Source organism: Lycorma delicatula, chromosome 4, assembly GCF_047948215.1.
Source record: "Lycorma delicatula isolate Av1 chromosome 4, ASM4794821v1, whole genome shotgun sequence".
NCBI lineage: Eukaryota > Metazoa > Arthropoda > Insecta > Hemiptera > Fulgoridae > Lycorma > Lycorma delicatula.
Window position 1 is genome coordinate 96,384,383 of NC_134458.1, and position 15,178 is coordinate 96,399,560.

The window sequence follows — 15,178 nt, forward strand, 5'->3', positions numbered from 1 at the left end:
GATTAAAACAAAACTAATTAAAATAACGATAAAAACTTCACGCAAAAATTGAATTGAAGAAAAACAGGTAATATTTTTCACACTTTATAACTAATTATAATAAATCATGCTCTATTAATATTAGCTTATTTGTAAAAACAAATATTAAAACATTCCAATTAAACTCTTACCAGGGATCCCATATTCAGATGAATCTGTGCGTAAGATAAAAGGTATAAGGTTATCTATTTGAATGCTTCCTCCCATAATACCAACAAAAAACAGTTCTTCCATTACATGAGGCTGGAAAGTCCGCAGTGGAGGCAGCTTTAATAAAAGACGAGGAAACCTATCCTCATCATCGGGAGAAATAGACTGAACATACCCTCGTAACTCCTGAAATGCTTTTTCTTGAAACTTACTGACTTGTCTCCTTACCATTAACCCAGGATGATCTATAAAATAGAAATATAAAACATTCAATAATATTTCACTTTTATCTTCTGAGGAAAAAGATCAGACTTAAAGATTTACACCTTCTAATACAGGTTCTAACAGGTCTAAACACTTTATAGTTTAGTTGAATAAACAAACCAAACATTCCAGGAATGAGTGAGTGTTCCTTAAAAAAGCCTGAATTTGATCTCAGGTTATTCTATTCATTTCTAGATGAAAAGCAATTTTTGTTGCAATATATGTACATGCAATCAGAGAAAAATATAGTCGATTTATAATAAGCAAGTATGATGACAAGATTCTCAGTCCCAAGGTTATACCTTGATACCACTGTAATTACATCTTTGCCATGCACATATTTCAATTCCTGATGAATTAAATACTAAGTGATTTAACTGCACTTTATCATATAAAAAAATAACAAACTTAATATGTTTTAAACTTATTTAAACAAAGTGTTTATAGATAATTTGCTAAATTCAATAATTTTCAAAGTTTAAGCACAAATTATTGAGTGCTGTCTCTATTTTATCACAATTTAACTTTTTTTTTGTCTTATTACAGTAATACAAACATGTTATCAAACATCCATGTTATATACACATAGATATTATGAAATTAATTAGTGCAGATAATGAGGGGACTACTTTAACACAATTTGCTTCCTATGCACATATCAAAAGACCAATCCATTAACACCTTCCGGAAGAACAATGTGAATAAATGCAAACTTGAGTTAAGACACAGAACCTGGTTTCCATAATATAATTTTTTAATCTGCTATGACATCCATGTGAAACTCAAATCTTCATCCGATGATAAAAACCGATAAGACTTTTAATGTAGGTTTTTAAATAATCAGTTGTCAAACTAAAATAATGTTAAAGTTACACTAGTTCATCTGCAATTGAAATAATTCTGGTTCTAATTAATCTCAAATAATTTACTTTTTCTTGCTTTGGTAAATAAAATTTAAGTGACAGGCTTATATTTGGCTCAGTGCTGTAAGTATACTAACAAACATTAGAAACTATTTCATCTTCAGCACATCTTCAAAATAACCTTAATTCAATAAAATAGTAATATTTAACCCAACAACTCAAAGCCTAACACATTAATCTAAACTAAAACAGTTCCATTCATAAGCATAATCAAAAACAAAATTATACAAATGTAATGTAGTTACATTAAACACTATGCAAAGTAACAATAGAATCAACTACAGATCCGTCATATAATTTAACTGAAAAAACAACAACTAAATACTAGAAAAATCCATTTATAAATTATAAAAGCTTATAATAATCCTACCATAAACAGTTCCACTCCATAAGAAAAGTTAAAACAATCTGAATTATTCCCTATGAAAAAAATAGCCGTGTAAAAATTCATGTATCTGCTTTCACACAATTAGATAAAAAAAATAAAAACAACTTTATGCACAATAAATTTATATGGAATAAAAAATCAAAATATATAAAATAAAAAATTATGATATTAACAAGCAAACTAAAAAATAATTTTAAAGAACCCAAAAAGTAACACTCCTGAAAATAAAAAAATAACAATAATTATAATGGAAAAAAAATAAATTGATATCCACCTGCACTAAACAGTGTAATTAATTTAAGGTACGCATATTCGTGATCATCAACATGTAGATGTATCATTCCACTGACATATTCCTTCAATGTGCATATATGATCAGTAACCTGAAATTAAACATAAATTAATGTAAACAGTAAGATATTAAAAATAACTGAAAAGTTTTTATTTATTTAAAATGGGGATTTGGCAAAGATATACACCATTTCTTTTATAACACAACTAGTTGACACGGCAATGCTTTGCTATTGCTAGATTTGTGTGTATATGTATATATGTATATATATATATATATATATATATATATATATATATAGATTAAATGAACACAATTGAAAGTTTGATAAAACAGTGAAAAACTGAACATTACAGAACTTCACAAAATTTAGCCTTTCACTTTCACTTTAAATCCAACTGGCAAAACAACAGCACTACCTATTGAATTTAATTCAAACCACTCTAAACACAGTAGTCGGTGGAAAATAATATTTTATTGAAAGGAGATGTGGGTGCAAAATCATTACAATTAATACTGAACATTAAGAACTTAAACATTACAGAATTTTACAAAATTTTATCTTTCATTTTATAAAAGTCAGAATGTAATTAAATCCAACTGTCAAAACAGCACTACCTATCAGATTTAATTCAAATTACTTTATAACCACAGTAGTCAGTTCGAAATATCCTTAACTTTCTTTCTACTGGTCAGATCGAGGATTTCAATAGCTTTAAACCTTCTCTGAACAACGTGGACCATTTTGCAAAAACGTGTGAGTAAATCAGTCCAATAGTTTCTTAGTCTATAAGCGGACGCACATATGAACATTGCATTTATATATAGAAGAAGAAAGTCTGTTAGTATATCTGTTTGTTTGTTTCATAAATATCACCAGTGCCACCTAGCAGGTCCAAACTAATTCAGAAAATTTCACAGGCGTGCACACAAAAACTCACCAAAGTTTCATCACAATTAGATGAATTGTATAGGAACGCATTCGGGACAGACAGAAAAACAAACATACATACATATATATATATGTATGTATATGTTCATAAATATATATATAGAAAATAAAACAAAATTTCAGTCTCCTATAAAGAAACAGCTGATAATTGCTTTATATTGCCAGAAACTTTTCAGTGTTTGCACTGTCATTCTCTTATAACAAAGTGTCAAATCATATTAATAAAAGCTGAAAAAAGTGATTTAATTTAAAAACATTACATAAATATGATTGGAGCACATATAACGTTGCCTAAGAGCTTTGTTTAGGAAATCTTATGTCAAATAATCAGGCGAAAAAATTTCTAATAAACATTTCTAATTGCTCATTAATTTTAGACTTAGTACACATATATTTCACAAATAAGTTAAAAATGTTAAATTGACATAACGCTAACTGTATTTTTTTTTATGATTTTTAACAAAGTGTTTTCATAGTATACAACTAGGTTTTCAGTGAACATATCATGTACAGATGCAAATTAAAAAAAACAATTTTGATTTATACATTTTATTTTAATTAACTTATAATACTTTTTAAATTTTACTTACATTTAATTTTTTTAAATAAAAATCATGTTTGATATGACTGCTGAAGAAAATGTAATCAGACAGATATAAATGAACTTTGTCAAATAAATGTAAAAAAATAGTCAGTTATAAAAGGTAGATTTTTAAAAAACTGATTCATCATACTATTCAGCTGCAAGAAGGCATTTGAATAAAATATTTATAAATGGGTAATTCAGGAAATTTTATCATACTTTATAACTATATTCCACTCATCAAAATAATGAAAAAAGTTCATGTAAACATAGGTCTGGAACATATTGTTTTGAAGTTATGTACAAGCTAATGGCTATTTCACCCAGATTTCTGCTTTATAGATCAAACAGTATTATACTAAAACTCTACACACACAAATTACTGGTCAAAATTGGTGGTTTCAAGTGAAATCTTACATGGAAATTAAAATAAAATGAATACCACACTGTATCTCCAGTACCTTCTGAAAAAATTGTAAAAATAAAAAAATTGCAGGAAAAAGTATGATTTTTAGATTCAGCATAAATTTACTTTGGTAAACTGAAAATAATTAAATAAGGCCAAAAATTTGCAGAAAATTTAATTCTGAGAAAATTGATGTTACTAAAGCAAATAAAATGTTTAAAAATCAATTTTATTGAAAATTACATTAAATACAATTAAATTTAGTAGAAAAAGAATTTTTTACTCATTTGTAATGCAAGATGTTCAGAATTTTTTTGCACTTAGTACATACATACATATATATAATTTTGTGTTTGTATATTCAACACAAGTTTGTACGCTTTAGGTTTCTTAAGAGTGGATTAAATAAAGGTGTTTAGAAGTGGAAAGAGAAATGATTATTGGTAAAATAGACTGAGCATACAGGAAAGTTAAGTAAAATTTTGTGGTACATAAGTTAAAATCTAATAATATGTTAAATAAAGATGGTACACCAATTTATAACACGAAAGAAAAGGTTGATAGGTGGGTGGAATATATTGAGTTATACAGATGAAATGAATTAGAAACTGATGTTATAGAGGAGGAAGAAGAAGTTGAAGAGGATGAAAAGGGAGACACAATACTGAGATCTGAATTTAATAAAAGCATTAGAGGATTTGAATGGGAGAAAGGCTCCTGGGATACACACAACATCTGCAGAAATACTATGAAGTGCAGGTGAGGAAGTGATAGATAGATTATACAAACTAGTGTGTAATATTTACGAAAAAGGGGAAGTTCCGTCAGACTTCAAAAAGAGTGTTATGTCATGATACCAAAGAAAACAGGAGCAGATAAATGTGAAGAATGCAGAACAATTAGATTAACTACTCATAAATAAAAAAATTTAACTAGAATTCTACACAGAAGAATTGAGAGGAGTGTTAGGAGAAGACCAATTTGGTTTCAGGAAAAGTATAGGAAGAGAAGCAACTTTAGCGCTCAGATTAATAGTAAAAGGAAGATTAAAGAAAAACAAACCAACATGCATGGCATTTACAGACTTAGAAAAGGCATTTGATAGCATAGACTACAATAAAATATTTAAAAAAATTAGGGTTCAAGTATAGGGATAGAAGAACAATTACTAACATTTACAAAAACCAACTGCAACAGTAATAATCAAAGAGTATAAGATAGAAGTAGTAATAAAAAAGGGAGTCAGACACGGATGTTCTCTATCCCTGTTACTTTTAATCTTTACATAGAACTAGGAGTTAATGATGTTAAAGAACAGTTTAGATCCAGAGTAACAGTCCAAGATGAAAAGATAAAGATGCTACAATTTGCTGATGATATAGTAATTCTAGTTAAGAGTAAAAAAATTTGGAAGAAATAATGAATAGCATGGATGAAGTCCACGCAAGAACTACCATATGAAAATAAACAAGAACAAAACGAAAGTAATGAAATGTAGCAGAAATAAAGTTGATGGACCACTAAATATAAAAATAGGATGAGAAAAGACTATGGAGATAGAAGAATTTTGTTATTTGGAAAGTAGAATTACTAAAGAGCGGTGAAGCAGGAGTGATATAAAATGCTGAATAGCAAGGCAAAACAAGCTTTCAGTCAGAAATATAATTTTCTTCCATCAAAAATTAATTTAAACATCAGGAAAACATTTTTGAAAGTATATGTTTGGAGCTTAGTTTTATATGGAAGTGAAACTTGGATGATCAGAGTACCTGAGAAGAAAAGATGAGAAGCTTTAGAAATGTGGTGCTGTAGGAGAATGTTAAAAGCAGATGGGTGGATAAAGTGACGAGTGAAGAGGTGTTGCGCCAATTGATGAAGAAAGAAACATTTGGAAAAATATAGCTAAAAGAAGAGACAGACTTATACACCATACGTTAAGGCATCCTAGAATAGTTGCTTTGATATTGGAGTGAAGGTAGGTGGAAAAAATGATGGAGGCTGGCAACATTTGGAATATGCAACCCAAATTGCTAGGGATGTAGGATGTAGGGGGTGTACCAAATGAAATGACTGGCACTATATAGGGAATCATGAAGAACTGCATTTAACTAGTCAAATAACTGAAGACAAAAAAAAATTTATATATAAAAACGTTTAAAGCATTAATATAGATGATGAACAAGTGATCAAATAAAGTACAAATAAGCTAAAAACTAATGATGAGCTATTTGTAGTTATACCTCACTTACTGTACACTCCCAACAAGAACAGAAAAAATTAAATAACACAAAGATATTCTCCTTCAAAGAATTACTGCTACCAAAAAAATTTGGTAAACAATCTTTTTCAAATACTTATAAGAAAAAAGCTTAGTAAAACATTAAATAAATTGAGAACTGGAATTTATTATTCAATTCACTATTTTAAAATGCAAATTCTTCATAGAGGACTGTTAGAATAATAGTTGACTTACCAGTTTAACTCTTTGCGCAGTTATTTTTTCCTGAGCTACAGAATTGTGCAAATGACTAATAATAGAATTAAGTATTGTTTGAAGAGAAAGAGATTGTGAACACTGGGCGAGGCCAAGTACAAATAGTTCCGTCCAACAACCTCTAATTAATGCGACCTGTGCTTCTGAGCTGCAATCCATCAAAAGAATATAAGCAAATTAACTACAACAATATTAAATAACATAATAAATAATACACAACTGCCAGTCTACAGATAGAGGAAAATAATAATCACACACTCTCATATAACTTTGATTATAATTATCAAAACACACAGAGCAATAATTACACAATCCAACATGTACCCAGAAATCATCCTGACTAGTGAGAAAGCTTTTTGCCATTTATTCCACCTTAGGGTTAGACCTGATTTAATATGAATACAGCCCCAAGGGAGAATCAGGGGAATCTTTCACCCCCGCACGTCTTCCATCTTCATATGGATGATTTTGACCAACACTGTGGACATCGCATGCCACACCAATTCGGTCAATAGCAGTGTGTGTCTCAACCGCTGGTGCCGGTCCGCGAGATAATGTTACCGGTCCCTTAACAATTTGGCCCACAAAAAAAATTAAAACTTAAAAAATATCAGAAAAAGCTGAACATTAAAAAAATTCATGTAACGGTAGTATAAAATTTATATAATTATTTAATAATGTTATGTATATATACACTGGCGAATACTGGTGCATGTTAAATTTATTGTGTACTCTTTGCACAATCGACGACAATAAACTATCTCACGACACATGTAGCGTAATAGAAGATATCAAAACAACACCACACTAAAGAGTGTGGCTTTGGTGGTACCTTTGTTTTATGACTTAGCCATGCTCATGTTTAATTTATTGAAAACACTACATTTACAACTACATTCTTTACTTTACGCAGTTGACGTCTAGTGTTATAGTGAAGTGGTTTACTTTTAATTTTTGCAAAAACACAAATTTTCATTCTTCTTAATATGAGTAAAAAATGACAAGGAACTTGACAAATTTTTTTTATACTGAAAGTTCTACTCCAGGAAATGGAAACATAGAAAAATCAAGTGAAACAGAAAATGAATATCCACCAAACAAAAAAAAATCTACTTTCACAAGACGCTACAATAATGAGTACTTGAAATGTGGATATATACTTGGGCCAGATTCTATGGAAAACAATGTATGTCCAATGTACATAATATGTAAAGAAGTTAAGAATAATGATACCATGAAACCGTCCAAAATGTTGCGACTTTTAAAATCAAGACATCCTGAAATAGAACAGAAACCATTGGAATATTTTGAATGACAAAAACAAGAATTTAATCTCTAAAAGAAAAAAATTTAAAAACCCTTTTATTCAAAATAAATCGCAAGTGAAATGTTCATATTTAGTTGCACTATGTATAACGAAAATCATTCAAAACTGAAAAAATTTAATCAAACCGGTATTAATTGATGTTTACAATGAAATGTTTGGACCCTCAGCTGCAGTTCTGATCAGATCAATTCCTCTTTCAAATGATACGATTAGTTGTTGAACTGGATCTTTATCTGAATATATTGTCACGTGGTTTGTGATCGATCAGGATATTGAGAGGTTGATAATTTAGAATGTTTATAATATTACAGTTTATTGATTTAAGATGTTCATAAATACAACCAGTAATCAATTATAATGACAATTAATAATACTAACAATGGTGATAAATACAATAATAATGATAATTAATGAGCACAAATATTAATATAGAAATTACAACCGCAATCATAGTCAGGATATCAGGATAATAGTAAAAATAAACAGTAGTAAATGATAATAATGTTAATGTCAATAACAAATAAATCAATTAATTAATACATAACATAATACAGAATATAATACATGCCAAAATCAAAACTGTACACATGATGTAAAAACAGAGCATAATACAAATGTAATCAACAAAGAATAACAATCATAATATTACAATCAAATAGTCATAAGTGTCAATAGTAAATACAGATTACACAGAAGACAGTTTAAAATAAATAATCATTCGTAATTTATTCCAGGTAGATAAATAGAAAGAAGACCAGAATTCAAACCCATTAGCAAAAGAAACCGCTAGACGTAACCCTTTTTAACCACTAGTCTTATATTAACAAACAATCATATAAAGTTCACTTGTTTACACCTTTGCTGTCTACCCTAACAGTTTATGAAAGAATTTTATTCCATTATTTCCTTCACTTATACACTTGTAGTTTTACTCTAACTGCCCGACAGTACTTCTTTTTTTCTTTTTTACTGGAATTACTCATGGTGTCATCTTACTCGTATTGAACTGGATTCAAGACTCTCCTCGCTGGACTGATGTCTTGCACTCTTGTCTCACAGACTTGTGACTCTGCTAACTGGACTGACTTCTAATGTCTTGCTGGACTGGTTTACAGAACTCCACCGAACCCACATAACTCGCAGCCTCTCCTCATTGAACTGCCCTTGCAGGACCGACACCGTAACGTCTCACAGACTGGTTCTAATAGAGCTCTTTTTTAGCTGGTCTTACTGGACTATTTATACTGCTAGTCTCTTTACCTGCCGGACTGGACCAAAGTCGAAGCATGAGAACAGTCGACCGAGGCTTTTGTTCCAAACTTGGGTCTCTTCTCACCATTCAACAGCTGTTCATTATGTGACAGCAGGCAGTATAACAAAGGATGATTGTAAAACGGACCTATTCTTTACAAAAAGGGTTCTTTTTGTCCTATTCTGGATTCTCCAATTATTATACTTTCTATTACTTTCATAAAAATTGGTAGGAATCCGTTACTCAGGCCTGCTAAACCAGTCTTGTTACAATATTGAATACCAGTTAATAAAACGTATTACAGAATCACCAATGTTTGCCACCCAGTTCAACGAATCATGTGATATTTCTAAAAAAAAGTTATTTTGTTCTGCTACATATGGTACATTGGCTATTCTGAAGAAATTAAAGAAGAATTATTATTTTACAAAGATTTAAATTCCCACATGACAAGTTCTGAAATTTTTTATTCATTGATTTCGTAAATTAATAACCATTCATTAAACAGGGAAAATTGTATTGGTCTGTATACCAACAGAGCAACAAATATGACTGTGAAACATTGTGAAGTAACAAAAAGTATCCAAGAAATTACTTCTCCAAACATATTACTAACAAACTGCATAATACATCGCCAGCACTTAGCAGCCAGAATATGTGACCTGAATTAAATGATGTTCTCCTGAAATCTACTAAAACTGTTAATTTTGTAAAGAAAAGCAATCTTATCTCTCAATTATTTGCCATTCTTTGTCAAGAGGTAGGAGCAGAACTCCAATATCTCTTACTTCATGTAGAAGTAAGATGTTTCTCACGAGGAAAAATGCTTAGCAGACTTTACGAATAAAAGACATAAGCAGAGATATTTTTGGTAGAAAAAGTCTCCATTATCAAAATGTTTTTCTAATATATACTGGATTGCAAAACTGGCATATTTAAGAGACATATTTTCTTAAATAAATGACTTAAATTTAAGTTTGCAGAGAAATTTTATTTAACAAAATTGATGAATTTAAAAAAAAATTAAATTTTAGTTAAAAAATTTGAAGAAAATAATCCCGATTTATTTCATTCTTATTACGATTTTATTACTACACAAAAGGAATTAACAGTTGGTAATCTGAATGTAGTAATAAGTCAACATTTACTATCATTATATGATGGATTTGAAAAGTATTTCCCTACTAACATAAACAAATTTACACGAAATGAATTTATAGATAACTAATCCTTTTATTGAGAATAACTGCAATAATATAAATTTAAGTAACAAAGACCAAGAACATCCCTTAGAACTGAGTTCAGACATAACATTTAAAAACAAATTTTTAACTATGAATTTAATTAATTTTGGATTGCAATAAAAAATGAATATCAAAATTACATAACAAAGCCATAAAAATGCTACTTCCCTTAGTAACCACATATTTGTGTGAAGCTGGATTCTCAGCTAACACTTACTAAAACAAAAAAAAAATTGTTTATCAATAAATTCATCTCTTCGATTAGGTTTAACTAATTTACAACCCAACATTGAAACAATTGTGTAAAACGAGCAACAACAAATTTCTTACTAACTTTCATAATTTACAATTAGTTTGTAATATGATTTGTTTGTAATTCCACTTTTAAATAAAACAACCTACATTTATTTTTTGTTATTTATTTTCTGATTTTCATTTATATATTGTTTTGTTGTTTATAGATAGAGAAATATTATTTAATATTATGTATATGCAAATTTAATTACTAATAAAATAAAAATATGATTTAGAAGTATTTTTTTTTGTCGACAAAAAATCTAAGCGAGTGTCTGCCGGTCCCTGTATATTTTCTATAATTTTACCAGTCCGCCACATAAAAAAATGTTTGAGAAACATTGGTCTACAGCATAGTTCCCAAAATGTTATCTGGAGAAAGCATGTCAAATTCTCTCAAGCATGCTATCCTATGCTGCAAGAACCAATCACACATGAACACTGTGTGTTCTGCGGTATCCTCCTCCCTGCAACAGTCACATCACATCCCACAGACAGTTTCAACATCCGTGTGCATATGGGTGCTTTAAAACAACTGTGGTCAGTAAGGAACTGCGTCAACTTGAACTTCAGTTCTCCATGTTCGCAGTACAACTATATCTAGAGATCCGAGATTAGTCTATAGTTCTGCCTGCCCTTTGTCAACCGATCCCATAAGTGAGAAAGCTGGTTTCACTAAAACGGTGCAGTATGGCCATGACCAATTCAACTATGATGTTGCTTTAATTTTTCAATAACCATACAAATTTTCTGTGGACTATGACCTCCACATTTCCCAGATCTCTAATGTATTTTTTATTTGTAGGATCATCTAAACAAAATCTAAGAAAATATCAGTAACAAAACCAAAGAAAAACTAGAGAAAGTTGAATAAAACATGAAGAAACAAGTTGATATTTGAATAGGTAAATTGTTGTGAAACACAAGTGAAAAATTACTTAAAATGAAATTGTTATTTGTTTAGTTTATTTTATCATATAATTAAATTAATCTTAGGTTAATAAATTAATTTTTTAGACCCTTGAACTGGCAATTGTTAATTTAAGCAATGATGATGTTAACTGTTCGAATTGCCAGCACTGCAAAATCGGATTTGCTAAATTAAATTATAATATTATAATTTTAGACATTAATATCATGTTACTTGTTAAAATGATAAATTTTTGTAGAGTATTAGGTATATTTTTTACGAAAATATAATATGATTTTATCATTTTTTCCCCATTATCGCATCCTTTGTGAAAAAGACACACAGTAAAAGGAGTTTCTTGATTATGTCTAGTTTACTATGGAATTATACGTTAATTTTTTTTAATATTTATTTAACTCTTAAATATACACTCTCAATAATTGTAAAATTTTAATATTAAGGCTTTTATTAGGAAAACTACAATACACTGATTTTAAAACAGGATATGGTAAATTCAATTTTTTTAAAAATAGGTTCATTGCAAATAATTTTTTTGTTCATATCAATTATTATTATTCCTTCTTTTTTTCAAAAAAATAATAATGCAATTTTTAATAAACCAGTGTTGCTAAAAAAAGTGTAAATCATCAATAAGTAATTTTAAAATTTAAATAAAAATTTCTATATTAACATACTGTTATTATTTCTTAGGAATTAATTTAAATGAATGTTATTATTGTTAACATAATGGCCACATATATATATATATATATATATATATATATATATTAAGTTTTAACATTATCACTGTATATACAACCAAATATAATGCAGTAGCGCATGTAAAGATATAAAGGCATGCCCTTGTATCTTCATAGACTATTTTCAATATTACTGAATATTTCAGGTATGGAGAGTCATGCGGGCATTCAGAACATTTTTACATGCTCAGAGCAGTGTTCTTATTAATTCAACCAACCTGTACAATGTCATAATTACCATTAAGTTTTAAGGTCATTTTGAAACAACATGGTTAAACAAAAAAATAATTTTATGGGAATTTTTTACTTTTGAGTGAAGTTACTGACAAGAAAATATTGTTGCTGGTGAACACTATATAATAATAAAATTGACTGACCACTATTAAATGAATAAAAATTTATCATCTTTATTCAGATGGTAAACCGATTATACAAAACCTACCAAAATCTGGAAAACTTTAAGTTTGAGTCTGCTTCCTTAATTAACATTTTTTTTTTTATTAATAGTTAGTACAGGTCGTCAGCCATTCGTAAATGCAGCTAACAGTACAAAATTATTCCCCATAAAAATGTCAACAAACAATTTTTAGCCAAAAGTGGGGTGGATTCCCACTAAAAATTTCAAAAACTGTTTAAGAAACAGATACTGAAAAATATATGCTTTATTTTTTTTTTTACAATGAATTTTTAACATAAAAGTAAATGAAAGAAATTGCAGAAAACCAATTCTGACCAATGGCATATTTTAAAATGCTGTACACCCTGTATCATCTTTTCTGATACCGTAATTTTTTGAGATTTCATTCAAATTCGATTAGCGACTAAGTTATAGCCAACACAAAGACAAGCAAAATTTCCAACATATAAAAGCCATCTCGATTCGATAAGTAATAGGAAAACTCTTAACAAAATTTCAATGTAGAGACAGAAACTTCAATTTTCTTAAAAAAAAAAAAAACCGATTTCAAAATTAACATCTACAGTTATACACTTCTTTTGACAGTAATTACCAAATCTGAATAGCAGGAGTTAGATTCAACTGTTGTTAGTAAAAAGAACCAGTATCCAATAAAAGTTTCTAAACAGTTAATTAAGTCGTTCAATAAAAGTTACAACATAAAAATTACACTTTTTTTAACTAGTGAACATCTCATTCAGATAAGTACACAGTAATCTTTTGCAAAATTCCTGAAATTCCAGAATTCCAGAGGTAAATTTAATAACAATACATCTGTATCTAAAATAGTAAATAGTTGTAGTATCATATAAGAAACTATACTGTATTCACCGTAAGACTGCTCCAAACATTAAAAAATATACTCATCAATGTTCAAATTTGATCAGGTAAATGAACAGCCACAAGATAAAACCTTCATGACAAAACCATATTAGTTTCCAAAATGCAATAGGAAACAACAGGTTACCATCTCAGCAATACATTCAATTTTGTAAAATACAGTTTCTTGTATCAGAAAAAAAATTAATTTTAACTATAAATGCAAATATTCTGAACTTTACAAGCATATAATATAAATTAAGTTTACTTAATAATATTGTTACAAAAGAGGGCTGTAAAAGTTTAATTCTTCCCGCATATGACTGTAATATTGATTCCTATAGAAATACCAGTAATTTGAAGTAAGTTAGGAATAACTAACTTATAATAATAAACATTTAAATTTAAGTATTTTTAAAACAGTAGAAAAGGCTAGACTATAATTACAGTAGATTATGTGTGTGTAATTTAAATAATGCTGAAAGACAAATATGTATGTGAATCAGATAATAGCACTTTTTTTTAATCAGTTGATTACATAAACTTGAACAAAATAAAATTATCAAGAAAAGAATCAGAATGTAATATAATAAACTTATACTTTTCAAATGAGTTAGCATAAGGTCAATATTAACATTTATTTCTATCTTTAAAATAATTTTATAAGCATTATTTGCATTAATTTTATTCCTTTTTGTGTTATTTTTATAATTTATACATTTATGTTGTTTTGATTGTGTTATGTTATTATATTTAATGTCTCATGATTAAAAAACAAACACATGAATTTTGTTATATTATGTAAACCGTAAGTTATTTTAAAATATTTTACTTTACATTATGTGTACTAGTTTAAGTTCAGAAAGACTAAAACTTGCAATAGCAAGATAACAGTCTTGTTATGGAATTATACTGTTTTCTTTACATATGGCCCAGTCTAATGATGAATAAAGTTGTTTATAATAAAAACAACCATTAAAACTTAAAAAAAACTAATATTATGTTATTTTTAATCAAAAGTGATAAAATTATATATTAGAGAGATAATTTAAAAATAAAAAACAAACCTAAACAACTTGAAAGCAGGTATTTTTTGGGCCCAGTTCACAGATACGAAAAGAAGACGTGAAGCACTTTCAAAAATATAATGAACGTTGGGGTAGGAAGGCATCGGACTAGGTGACTGTAGTAAAAATGGTATTAGATGTTCCTGTAGTAATCTTCCTTCTAGTTCTATTAGATTGACATTTTCTTCCCCATTCTTACCACTAAAATTCTAAAAAAAATCCATAAATAAAACAATTAATAAGCCTTAAGTTACGATATCAGTGTTTTATCTTAACCTGAATATTTTATATCAGACATTTCCTTCATATCTCAAAAACTTAAGAGTCAGATAAATAAATGTTTACAAAATTGATTGAATTTTATATATTTTTAATATTATTTTCATTTTTTATATTATACTGAAGAAGCATAACATTTTGTTGATCTATCACTGACAAAATCAATTTTTTTAGCTGAAAAACAAACCCCCTGATAATTCTGCTATGTTGATTCATGTAACATCAACGATTTGTGGTTGACATGTAATCGATGTATTTTGAGATTAAACAAATTGCA

At 28.5% G+C, this 15,178-nt stretch overlaps 1 protein-coding gene across 4 annotated transcripts in view; it reads right to left on the reverse strand.

Annotated features, from left to right (window-relative positions):
* LOC142323660 (orphan steroid hormone receptor 2-like) overlaps positions 1-15,178 on the reverse strand; it is a 63,143-nt gene that overhangs the window by 23,640 nt on the left and 24,325 nt on the right. For all 4 annotated transcript variants that reach the window (XM_075363706.1, XM_075363704.1, XM_075363707.1 and 1 more), the window contains 4 exons: positions 14,623-14,831; positions 6,471-6,639; positions 2,039-2,147; positions 171-434 (listed from right to left, as the gene is read on the reverse strand). In XM_075363706.1, coding sequence (XP_075219821.1) covers positions 171-434; positions 2,039-2,147; positions 6,471-6,639; positions 14,623-14,831 — 751 coding nt within the window. The remainder of the gene's footprint in view (positions 1-170; positions 435-2,038; positions 2,148-6,470; positions 6,640-14,622; positions 14,832-15,178) is intronic.